The sequence below is a fragment of the Nicotiana attenuata genome, chromosome 4, assembly GCF_001879085.1.
Source record: "Nicotiana attenuata strain UT chromosome 4, NIATTr2, whole genome shotgun sequence".
Taxonomy (NCBI): Eukaryota; Viridiplantae; Streptophyta; class Magnoliopsida; order Solanales; family Solanaceae; genus Nicotiana; species Nicotiana attenuata.
Genome location: NC_031992.1, coordinates 11,125,900 through 11,136,934, shown reverse-complemented (window position 1 = coordinate 11,136,934; position 11,035 = coordinate 11,125,900). Strand labels below are relative to the sequence as shown.

Here is an 11,035-nt window from a genome sequence, read left to right as displayed (position 1 = left end):
TATATATATATATATATATATATATATATATTTGTCAACTATTATTTTCGAAAACGGCTAAAAATATATTTTCTATTTCGATTTATGTGAATTTATTTCTTTCTAGTATGTGCTAAAAATAATGACCCCATTGCATATTTAGAAATAATTACCTTTATGCAATAATTTATAATCACATAAAATGTGTGTCTCATTTTATACCACATATTCAAAAAATTTATTTACTTTTTTAAATTTTCTATCCAATCAAATAGATTTACATAAATTAAAACCAAGGGAGTATATTATTTTTTTCACCGTGGTAGTTGCCTCTCTGAAGAATTTTTTGTGTTTAACCAACTTCTCCCTCATTTCCTAGTTGCTTCCTATTTCTAATTTCTTTCTCTTTCTCTTTCCTATTCAATCTTCTCCTACAAGTAATTTACATATTCAACTATCTTATCTGTTCTCTATAAACAATTAAATAATGAACCTTTCCAATTGTCCAAAATATCCCTACTTTTCCATCCCTTTATAATACTGTTCTTTCTCCACTTTTTTCCATCCCCTTTCTTACCTCAGTACTAAACAACCAAACATGGCGATTCATACTTCCACTCTCTCCGTCTCCATACTTGTAATGCTCATGTTCTCCGCCGTATCATCATCGGCGGAGGATATGTCCATTATAAGCTACAACGAAAAACATCACACGAACGGCGAGTCAACGGTCTGGCGAACAGACGATGAAGTCATGTCTTTATATGAATCTTGGCTAGTTGAACATAAAAAAGTGTACAACGCCTTAGGAGAAAAGGACAAACGGTTTCAGATCTTTAAAGATAACCTTAGATACATCGATGAACATAACTCTGTGCCTGACAAAAGTTACAAGCTGGGTTTGACTCAGTTTGCTGATTTGACCAACGAGGAGTACAAGTCCATCTACTTGGGTACTAAGCCCGATGGTCGTAGCAGGTTGTTAAATACCCAAAGTGACCGTTATGCCCCTAAGGTCGGAGATAGTTTGCCGGATTCCGTTGACTGGAGGAAGAAAGGTGTTCTTGTTGACGTCAAAAATCAAGGGCAATGTGGTATTTTCCTTTTACCCTCTGCCTTGACTCTGCACCTGTTGTTTTTGTTTTCCTTTTTATTCGTACTTATTTTCTGTTTAAAATTTGTCCATGCCTTCTTTACTGATGGCTTTGATGGAAATTTGGAAAATTTAGTAGTTTGATAAGGTAAGATATTAAAATAATCACAGAGTCATGAGTTTTAATCTAAAATCAATTTTAATGGCAAGTTCAGTTGACCCTGCATTATTGTAAATTTTAGTTTTAAGGTTAAGTATGATTAATTAGGTCAGCAGGATGAAGTTGACAACTTTTGCTCCAATTTCCGCATCTCTTACCTTAAAATTAAAATTATGGAGTACCTACCAATTGTTCAAGATCTTATGCTTGTAAATTGAATTTCTAAAAGGGGTTCTTTCTTAGTTTGCTCTGAGATCCTTCTTTTAGCTCGCTCCTTAAATATTTACTAATCAGTGGTCTGTAGCTCCAACCGAGTGTTTATCGGAAACAGCCTCTCTACCCTTCCAGGGTAGGGGTAAGGCTGCGTCACTTGTGTGAACTCACTGGGTTTTGTTGGTCTGTAGTCCTATCTACGCCCATCAAACACCCTTGGACTTGTTTCACTAAGTCTAGTTGTGTCAATTTGTTGGCAAATTATGCAGCCTTGATTGCTTGGATTATCTTCCATTTTATGCATAAGTAAACGCTGAGGAAAAAATGATGTTTATATCACATAAAGCAACTAATAATTTTCTTCTTAATTGGCGTTGCAATTGGGAAATGAAACAGGGAGTTGTTGGGCTTTCTCAGCAGTTGCTTCAATTGAAGCAGTAAACAAGATAGTGACAGGTAATCTGATCTCGTTATCCGAACAAGAGCTGGTAGATTGTGATACCTCCGACAACCAAGGCTGCCAAGGGGGTCTAATGGACGATGCCTTTAAATTCGTCATTAAAAATGGAGGAATAGACACTGAAGAAGACTACCCTTACAAAGCCAAAGATGGAAAATGCGACCAAGCAAGGGTCAGTATGGTGTTCTCTGTCTTAAAGGGATTATAGGAAATGAACTAAATACTAGTTGTGACTATTAATATTTTGTTTGCAGAAAAATGCCAAGGTTGTCACCATCGACGGGTATGAAGATGTTCCTGATAATGATGAAAAGGCACTGAAAAAGGCCGTTGCTGGTCAACCCGTCAGCGTTGCTATCGAAGCTGGTGGCAAAGACTTCCAGCACTATAAATCGGTATTACTTGCCTATTGTCAGTAAATTTGTTATCTTTTGATCGAATTAGCTAGTGTTTACACAGATCCAACAAATATTTCTGTATTTTCAAAGTTACAGTGAGTTCAGTATTAAAAACTTTAAATGTTGATCCTATTAAGTTTAAATCTTGGATTCGCCTATGCCCCAGGGTATCTTTACCGGAAAATGTGGTGCAGCAGTGGACCATGGTGTGGTTGCAGTAGGATATGGTAGTGAAAATGGCGTGGATTATTGGATCGTGAGGAACTCATGGGGTGCTTCGTGGGGAGAAAATGGCTACCTCAGGATGCAGCGGAACATTGGCAACCCCAAGGGTTTGTGTGGTATTGCTACAATTGCTTCTTACCCTGTAAAGACAGGCCAAAACCCCCCAAAACCAGCTCCATCTCCTCCATCACCAGTCAAGCCACCCACTCAATGTGATGATTATAACGAATGCCCAGCTGGAACGACGTGCTGCTGTGTCTACGAGTACTATAAATACTGCTTTGCTTGGGGTTGTTGTCCCATGGAAGGAGCTACTTGCTGTAAAGACCATAACAGTTGCTGCCCACATGATTATCCTGTCTGCAATGTTAGAGCAGGCACCTGCTCAATTGTAAGTGATCTCTGCTTGTTATTGTTAGATTGTCCCGCATTGGTTGAGGGGAAGTGTTGTTGTCTCCTTATATAGTCTTCGGCAAGTCTTTTTAACAGTTAAAGTTGTTTCCTTTACTTATGGAATCATGTCTTTGTTGATACAGAGCAAGAACAACCCACTAGGAGTCAAAGCAATGCAGCACATTCTTGCCAAACCTATTGGTACCTTCGGAAATGAGGGAAAGAAGAGCCCTTTTTCTTGAAAATGTCTCAAGCTAGAATGCTGTGGGATGAGAGAGCAAATTTGAGCCAATGGAGAATGTAGAAGTTCATGCTACGGCTTGATGTCTCTCATTTGGTACACTGAATTTGCAAAACCTCATTTCCAGCTGAAAGTTAGGTGATCCAAACAAAGATGGCTGATGATGATTTCTGTATAGTGCTTCTTTAGTGCTTGAAATGCACTAAAACAAGATTGAAGAAGAGATTATTATTCTGCTATTTCTGATTTATGTAAATAGTCCTTATTATTCCTTCATCAGGATGATTAATGTGCTACTTTCACCAATGCAGTTTATTATTCCATGTGGTGCAATTGTACTTTCCTTTCACTAATAATACCAAAAGACTATAATTTCCACCTTTCAAGACATGAGTGTTCTAAGCTCTAAACTTTTCTGCAAATTTGTTTTAGCACCCTATAGCTAACTTCTAATCTTCCTGTTACAGATGGCATTTCAGAAATTGTTTCTTTGAGAAATTATTAAAGCGTCGATACAATTATTTTTCATTGTTATGTTACATTTGAAAAAAACCAGGCAATCTTAGTAGTTAATGCGTTTAGTTGCTTACCAAAGAAAACATTTAAGATTCATTTCATTTGTCCATTTCTGATTATGGAAGTGCCAAAATAGCTATCCTACACAAATGTTAGTATAATCAACCTAAAATGCATACACAGAACATGGACATTACTTTTCCCCATAAACAAATACAAGAAGATTCAAAACTAACACTCCAACCTGCTACGTTTCTTTCCTAGAGAGAGTTCACTCACTACAATATGTTGCCAGGTAAGAGCCAAGAAATTATATTGATTGTTACATTAGTTGGGTTTTTGTTTAACATAAGTTGGGTGATGAGTCCTGTTAAAGTGAAAGAAAGCCACAAAGGTGGCAATAAGAATTTACAAGTGTTCATATTAGCAGGACAAAGCAATATGGCTGGAAATGGAGGAGTCCATAGGCAAATTGAAAATGGTGTTGTCACCAATCTAAGTTGGGATGGTTTTGTGCCTCAAGAATGTAAACCAAATCCAAAAATTTTACGATTCAATGCAGCTGAAAAATGGGAAAGAGCTCATGAGCCACTGAATTATGGGATTGATTGTTTACGTGCTTGTGGACTCGGACCTGGAATGGCTTTTGCTAATGAGATACTTAAAAAAGATCCTGAATTTGGTGTTATAGGTCTAGTACCTTGTGCTAAAGGAGGGACACCACTACACAAATGGAGACGAGGGTTTAGTCCTTATGATTCTTTGATTAGAAGAGCAAAACTTGCTGTCAAAAATGGAGGAACAATTAGGGCATTATTTTGGTATCATGGCGAGAGCGATGGTAAAGCAAAGAATACATCAAGTTTGTATAAGAAAAACTTGGACAACTTCTTTCAAGACTTGCGTAGTGACTTACATGCTCCTACCCTCCCCATTTTCGAGGTACATTTAGATCTCGCCATAACAATCATTCTTCATAACAACATTTTATTATAACGGCTAAATTTTCTTTGGACCATTTTTTTATGTTATGTTATTATATATGTTCACTATAACAGTATTACACTATAGCATTCAAAAAATATTAAAACAAACGAGACTATTATAGAGAGGTTTGATTGTCAAAATTTTCACATTTTCCTAAAGGCTTTTTGTGGTTTGTTGTAGTTTATGTAATGCACTCTCCAACGGCGAAGAATGTCACTATTATTATTATTTGGAGAGTCACATAAATTTTCTTCGATTTCTAATTTTTAGACATATTTTATTTATTTCTTACTAAAGATTGTGGTTAATAATACTTTTTATGCTAGTGTCGCTTTAAAATCGACTAATTATTACTACAATATATACAGGTTATCATACCATACCCAAAGGAACCATTCGTCGGGCCATATATAGAAGAAGTGAGAGCAGCTCAATTGGGAATTAACCTCTCAAATGTGATAAAAATAGATGCAGAGGGACTAGAATTGGGTCCAGATGGCCTCCATATCACTACCCCTGCCCAAGTTCAACTTGGTCATATCTTTGCTCATGCATTTCTCAGATTTAATAATTTTCCCTTTCTAAATAGATATGTTTTACCTTTTAATATATTCTCTTAATTTTTTTCAGCATTATACGAAATTCAGAAACCTTGTGTATGTTGCTCCTTCTGAGACATGTTTCTAAAATTCATGAATTTCTTTTCAATCAATTTATTTTAATTTATCCGGTCTCTATTTTTCTTAAACAGGTCATATGAAATCATAAAAGAAGACAGTCATTGACATGTTAATCATAGACGTAACTAGATGGTTAAAAGAAAACAGTTAACCACTCATATTATCTACTAAAAAATTGGTTGGATAATGAACTATATTATCTATTTAGAAAATGGATAGTCAATGAGTTTAACTTTTGCATTTGCAAAACCTGAAATTGAGGGTTCCTCAAGTTTGGGAGACTAGGAATTCTCCCCAAAATGATCATACTCATAAAGCCATGGATACTATGGTTACCCATATTATCTGCCGGTTAACTCATTTTTTATCCGTATTAAATATGGGTCGAATCGGATAATTCATCCGTTTTTTATTATCCGTTTCGGCCTGGCCCATATCCGACCTGACCCGCCCGTTTGCCACCTAGACGTAACCAACACACAGTTATGTATGATATCTATATTTGATGAACTGTATAAACTAAAAAATATTGACTTGCTAGAAGCTGAAAGAGCAGAAGTGAAACAATACTCATTAATTAGCGAACATTTGTTGACCAATGATTCTGGATTTTCTTGTCTTTGTACCATAGGCTACTACTTCACTCTCTCTAAAAAATGTGTAGAGAGACGAATTGCGAATTTCTCGCTCTCTTCCAATTCTTTATTATAGAGATTTCATTTTCGAATCTGTTTTTTTACCTTGAGTATATTCTTATAATGGCTTCTTGATGATTTCGAGTAGTTGCTTTTACATTAGCATAAAATGCGGATAGATTTTTCAAGACTTTTCAAGAGCTGAATGATTAAACTTAAATTTTTTCTGTTCCTTTTAAAATTTCTTTAAACAACCGGTGATGATAATGTTAAGGAAAAATAGACTACAAAATTTTTCAAATTGGTAGATACAACTTATAACTAGAGGCGGACCTACATCGGAGTAGAACGGTCACCGGAACCCATTTGCTTCGGAGGTTCACACTAAATTCGTATCCACCAGCAAGAGCTGCAAAATCGGTTTCTACGCGCTTGGTGGTATACTGTTATACTTCGCTATCTTTTTCAATGCAATAAAGACTTACTGGACACATAGATTTAACAATCATATACCTACACATTTTGGAAAGATATGCAACTTCTTCGGACCACTCGCTGCAGCTTTGTTTGGATGGTTTCTTAATCGATGCCAAATATTGGTTATTTGCGTCAAACATCAGTGACATCATTGGGAATCTGATATTGGTTCTTATAAGTCTTCCATCGAACACAGATTTTGGTGCTTTGAGCATGGTGTGTGGGTTGTTCATAGAGTTGGCCCTTGTTGTGTAGTCTATTTGGAGGACTTTTGTAATTCTCTTATTGTTATAGTGGAGCTTTTTGGATCCCGTGGTTTTTACCTTCGATTGGAAGGATTTTCCATATTAAAATTGGTGTTCTTTATCTTCTTTATTTTCGGATTTGTCTCTTCGTGGACATAACATCTGCTGCTTCTGAAAATTGGATTGCTATGTGTGCATGGACATATCGATCTGATTTCCAACAGTTCAATGTGCACCTTATATTAATTTTGAATTCACCTTTGCCAAGACAGTTTAATCAACATAAACCAATGAACTAATGCAAGTAAAGTGATCAGTATATTCAACCTTTAATGTTTCAACTCTTAATTGAACTTATGTAAAATGTAACCTATTCGAGAATTAAACATATTTTTCGGCTATTGATATATTACAGAAAATTCGTTACATTTTCTCAGCGTTGATCAGCACTATACGGATTCTAACTTGTATCTGTTTTTTCTCAAAATTTCACTCAAATTCGTCGATGCAAAAGCTTTTCTCCGACATTCAACTACAACGCAATCTTCAATAAACATGTACAGATGGACCTAGAAGTAATACATTTGAGCTAAGGAAATTAAAGTTTATTCATTTTTGGTAATTATCGTGTGAACCGTGAACGAGCAAAGCCTAATTCTTTCTAAAATCTAATACCATACTATAAATTTCAGTTCCGCAACCTCATAAACAATCTACATTCAACGTACGTACTAGGTCTAAAATAGAAAGAATCACGCATTCTCTTAATTAAAATTTTATGGTTCATGCACTAATTCCCTTCGAAATGTATATATCTGTTTGAAGCTGCCAAGCTAGGTACTTCTTATCTTGAGATCTCACTAAAATAAGAACTCAAGCTCAGTATAGAAACAAAAATAAATGCATTTAATTTCAGGTGATAAAGATATTTAACGCAATAATGCACAAATGAAAAAGAGGGCTAGAAAAATATCATATTCTTAACTGTCATTGATATTGTTACTTAGCATGAAATCCATGTTAATACATCAGGTTGTTCCAATTCATGTAAACAGAGAAAGAAGGGGAATTGACAGAAATATGGAAAGTAATTCTAGTGAGAAAAAATTCATTGTAACCAATGACATTCTAGAGTCCAACATAATCATTAATTTCTATTTAGTATTTTGCTTGTACCATAAGAAGTGAATAAGTGGGACAACAGGAGAAACTAAGGGGAGGAATTCCCGAATTAATTAAGATGTTGTTCAAGTGCAACAAGTTACAAAATGTAACCGAAGAAATATTGTTAATCTTGATGTTTATTTTGGTTCTGGTTTACTTACGTTGGATGAGTAGTAAAGACAAAGATCATCGTCTAATTACGAGTAGAACCACTGACAGATTAAACAAACAAATATTTATATTAGCAGGTCAAAGCAATATGGCAGGTCAAGGTGGAGTAAGCTATGGTTACTGGGATGGTATTGTACCTATTGAATCCCAACCAAATCCAGATAATATTCTTCGATTTAGAGTTAATACAAAGTGGGAAATTGCACATGAACCCCTTAATTATGGAGTTGATTGTCTTTCTAATTGTGGAGTTGGTCCTGGTATGGCTTTTGCTAATGCAATTCTAAAAAAAGATCCAAATTTTGGAGTAATTGGTTTAGTGCCATGTTCAAGGTCTGGGACTGGAATTCATGCTTGGGTTCCTGGAAATTTGCCATATGAACAATTGAGAAAAAGAGTTAAGATTTCTCTTAGAGATGGTGGAACATTAAGAGCACTTTTGTGGTATCATGGTGAGAGTGATTCAAGGGACAAATACACTGCAAAATATTACAAATCCAAGTTTGAAAAGTTTGTTCAAGACCTACGTACTGAATTGAATTCTCCTCTGCTTCCTGTTGTTGTGGTAATTAACTATATACATAAATCCTTAATTGCTTTCACTCTTTTATTGCTTGATTTACACATAGGTTTCATGTTCTTGTGTTCTCTTTCAAGTGATTTTTACATAAGATAATAATCCTTAATCAAAATGGATTTAAGTTATATATACTAATAGCATAAAAAATTTTTGAAATTTTCATGCTTTCAGTTACTGCAGTAACTTTTTTAGCATAATAAGTTGCTTGGTTTTAGGATGAATTTCAATTTTAAATTTCTATTAGATTGTCTAAATTAGTTGAGATATTTTAGATTTTTTGAATTTTAAATTATCTAGATTTTTTGTTCCTGATTGGCTATTTAAAGCCGTGTTATGCTTAATAAAATCATTGAGAGACATTTTCAATCAATACTTTTAATTTTTTTGTTGCCCCGTCTTTAAAAATCCAACAGTTACTAATGCAATTCAGCTGGATATAACATGTTCTCACTCTATTTTCCCAACTACCGTATATACAAAGAGTTATCTATTGTTGTAAGTCAATTTCACCTGATGTTGTTAAAAACATATACATTGTCAATGTGCGGAACTTTAACTCAAATCAAAACAACTGCAATTTGTCTCTTTCGCTTCGGTTTATCTAGTATCGTGTTGTCGGTACTGCTCGCTGCTATTGCTTCTTTCTCATCTTTTTTGTAAAGAGGGTCTATCAACAATAGTTTTTCTACCCTCACAAAGGTAGATGTAAGGTCTAAGTACACTCTACCCTAGCTCCCTAGATCCCACTTCTGAGATTTTCACTGAGTTTGTTGTTGTTGTTGTTGTATAACAACTTCAATTTCTTTTTTTAGTTAAATTTTTTATACAATAACAAGGTGAGTAAGTTTTACACTATCATTGTATTCGACTGGTTATAGTAGTTGTTTACTGCATTTTTTTAATACAAGTTATGATTACTGTCGACAATTTCTAATTATACATTATTAACATACAGAAGTTAAACTCTTTTTTTGTTTGCAGGCTGTTCTAAATTATCCTAAACCACCGTTTGTAGGAGAATTTGTAGATGTAGTGAGACAAGCACAATTTGATATTGATCTCCCAAATGTAATAAAGGTTGATGCTAAGGGTCTACCATTGAATTCGGACGGCATTCATCTCACAACCCAAGGCCAAGTCAAACTTGGTAATATGATGGCTGAGGCATTTCTCAAAGCCAAATTTGAATCTTCTAAAAATAATTCAAACAAGATTTATCATATGATGTAGTAGTCTATCGACTTACTTCTTCTTTCAACCCTAATGCTGCTTTTTGTTAATTATTCAAAAGAAATTCTTTTTAGACTAGTCTGATGATTAAATCGTTCATTTTGGTACTACATAAATCGTCTCACTTTCAGGGGCAGCTCGATATATTTTGTGGCCTAAAGCCAAATATGAATATGAGGCCTTTTTTCTATAGTTTCTATCTTAATTCAATTTATTTTTAAAGAGAAAGAAGAATTAACCCAAATAGCCACCCACTTAATCTCTTAAACTAAAAATAGCTGGTGGATGTATAATATATAAATGATTCATATATAATATATGTATAATTGTGTATTGTCAATATATATAATCTATGTATATTAGCTAGAAAAGGTAAATATTGAATCTGACTGACAATTTATGTAACAATTCCCATACATCAAATTCCTGCAATTAGTAACTATTATTGAAATATGAGGCCCTCAAAAATTGGGGGCCTAAGGCACTTGCCTTAGTGGCTTGTGCATTAGAGCCGGCCCTGCTCGCTCGCTACTTGTATTTATTCACAATTGTAGAAGTTACATAAGAACATGGAAGATACATATTGAATATGCAGAACACAACGATTATTATAAATTCATAAAATTAAATATCTTGTGTTTACTCTTTTCCATCACATTCATACCAGCTCGCATGGTTCAACTTCCACGGGTGATGGTGATTTCTTCTCGAATTGAATCTTTATATTATAGTCATAAGATCGGGTTATTTCCTATTTGAAAATATTAATATTCATTTTTGTTGGGCGTGCGAACAAAGTACCACATTGGTAGCTGAAAAGATTGGGAGACTACATATAAGGTGTAGGGATCTCTTAATGATGTGAGGCCTTTTGGAGAAAACCGTGCGAGCTTGACCCAAAACGGACAATATCACACCATGTTAAGAGTGTCATTGGGCCGTTTAAGCCCAACAATTTTGAGCCTAAATTACCAAGTTGAGTAACGTTTTCATAACATAGGGGCCATTTGATGTAGTATAACACGTACCACTGAGTCACTACTCACATTTTCTTGGAATTAAAAGAGCATCTTGTCCTCAAATATTGAAAAGAAAAAATATCAGAATTTCAAGATTAGGAACCATCCATTCTGTCGGATGAGATATCCACTGTCTTTGTGTTACAGCTTGGATCCTCAAACTCTCTTT

The 11,035-nt window shown here is 34.8% G+C and overlaps 3 protein-coding genes across 3 annotated transcripts; all 3 read left to right on the top strand.

Moving 5' to 3' along the window:
* On the top strand, window positions 526–3,550 carry LOC109224993 (low-temperature-induced cysteine proteinase-like). Its single transcript, XM_019389581.1, has 5 exons — window positions 526–1,073; window positions 1,842–2,077; window positions 2,160–2,300; window positions 2,470–2,919; window positions 3,065–3,550. Exons 1-5 carry the CDS (start codon window positions 578–580, stop codon window positions 3,161–3,163), a joined length of 1,422 nt encoding a protein of 473 aa, XP_019245126.1. The 5' UTR covers window positions 526–577; the 3' UTR covers window positions 3,164–3,550.
* LOC109225131 (probable carbohydrate esterase At4g34215) lies at window positions 3,953–5,314 on the top strand. Its single transcript, XM_019389714.1, has 2 exons — window positions 3,953–4,620; window positions 5,034–5,314. Exons 1-2 carry the CDS (start codon window positions 3,964–3,966, stop codon window positions 5,283–5,285), a joined length of 909 nt encoding a protein of 302 aa, XP_019245259.1. The 5' UTR covers window positions 3,953–3,963; the 3' UTR covers window positions 5,286–5,314.
* LOC109225098 (probable carbohydrate esterase At4g34215) lies at window positions 8,126–9,880 on the top strand. Its single transcript, XM_019389690.1, has 2 exons — window positions 8,126–8,602; window positions 9,599–9,880. Exons 1-2 carry the CDS (start codon window positions 8,126–8,128, stop codon window positions 9,845–9,847), a joined length of 726 nt encoding a protein of 241 aa, XP_019245235.1. The 3' UTR covers window positions 9,848–9,880.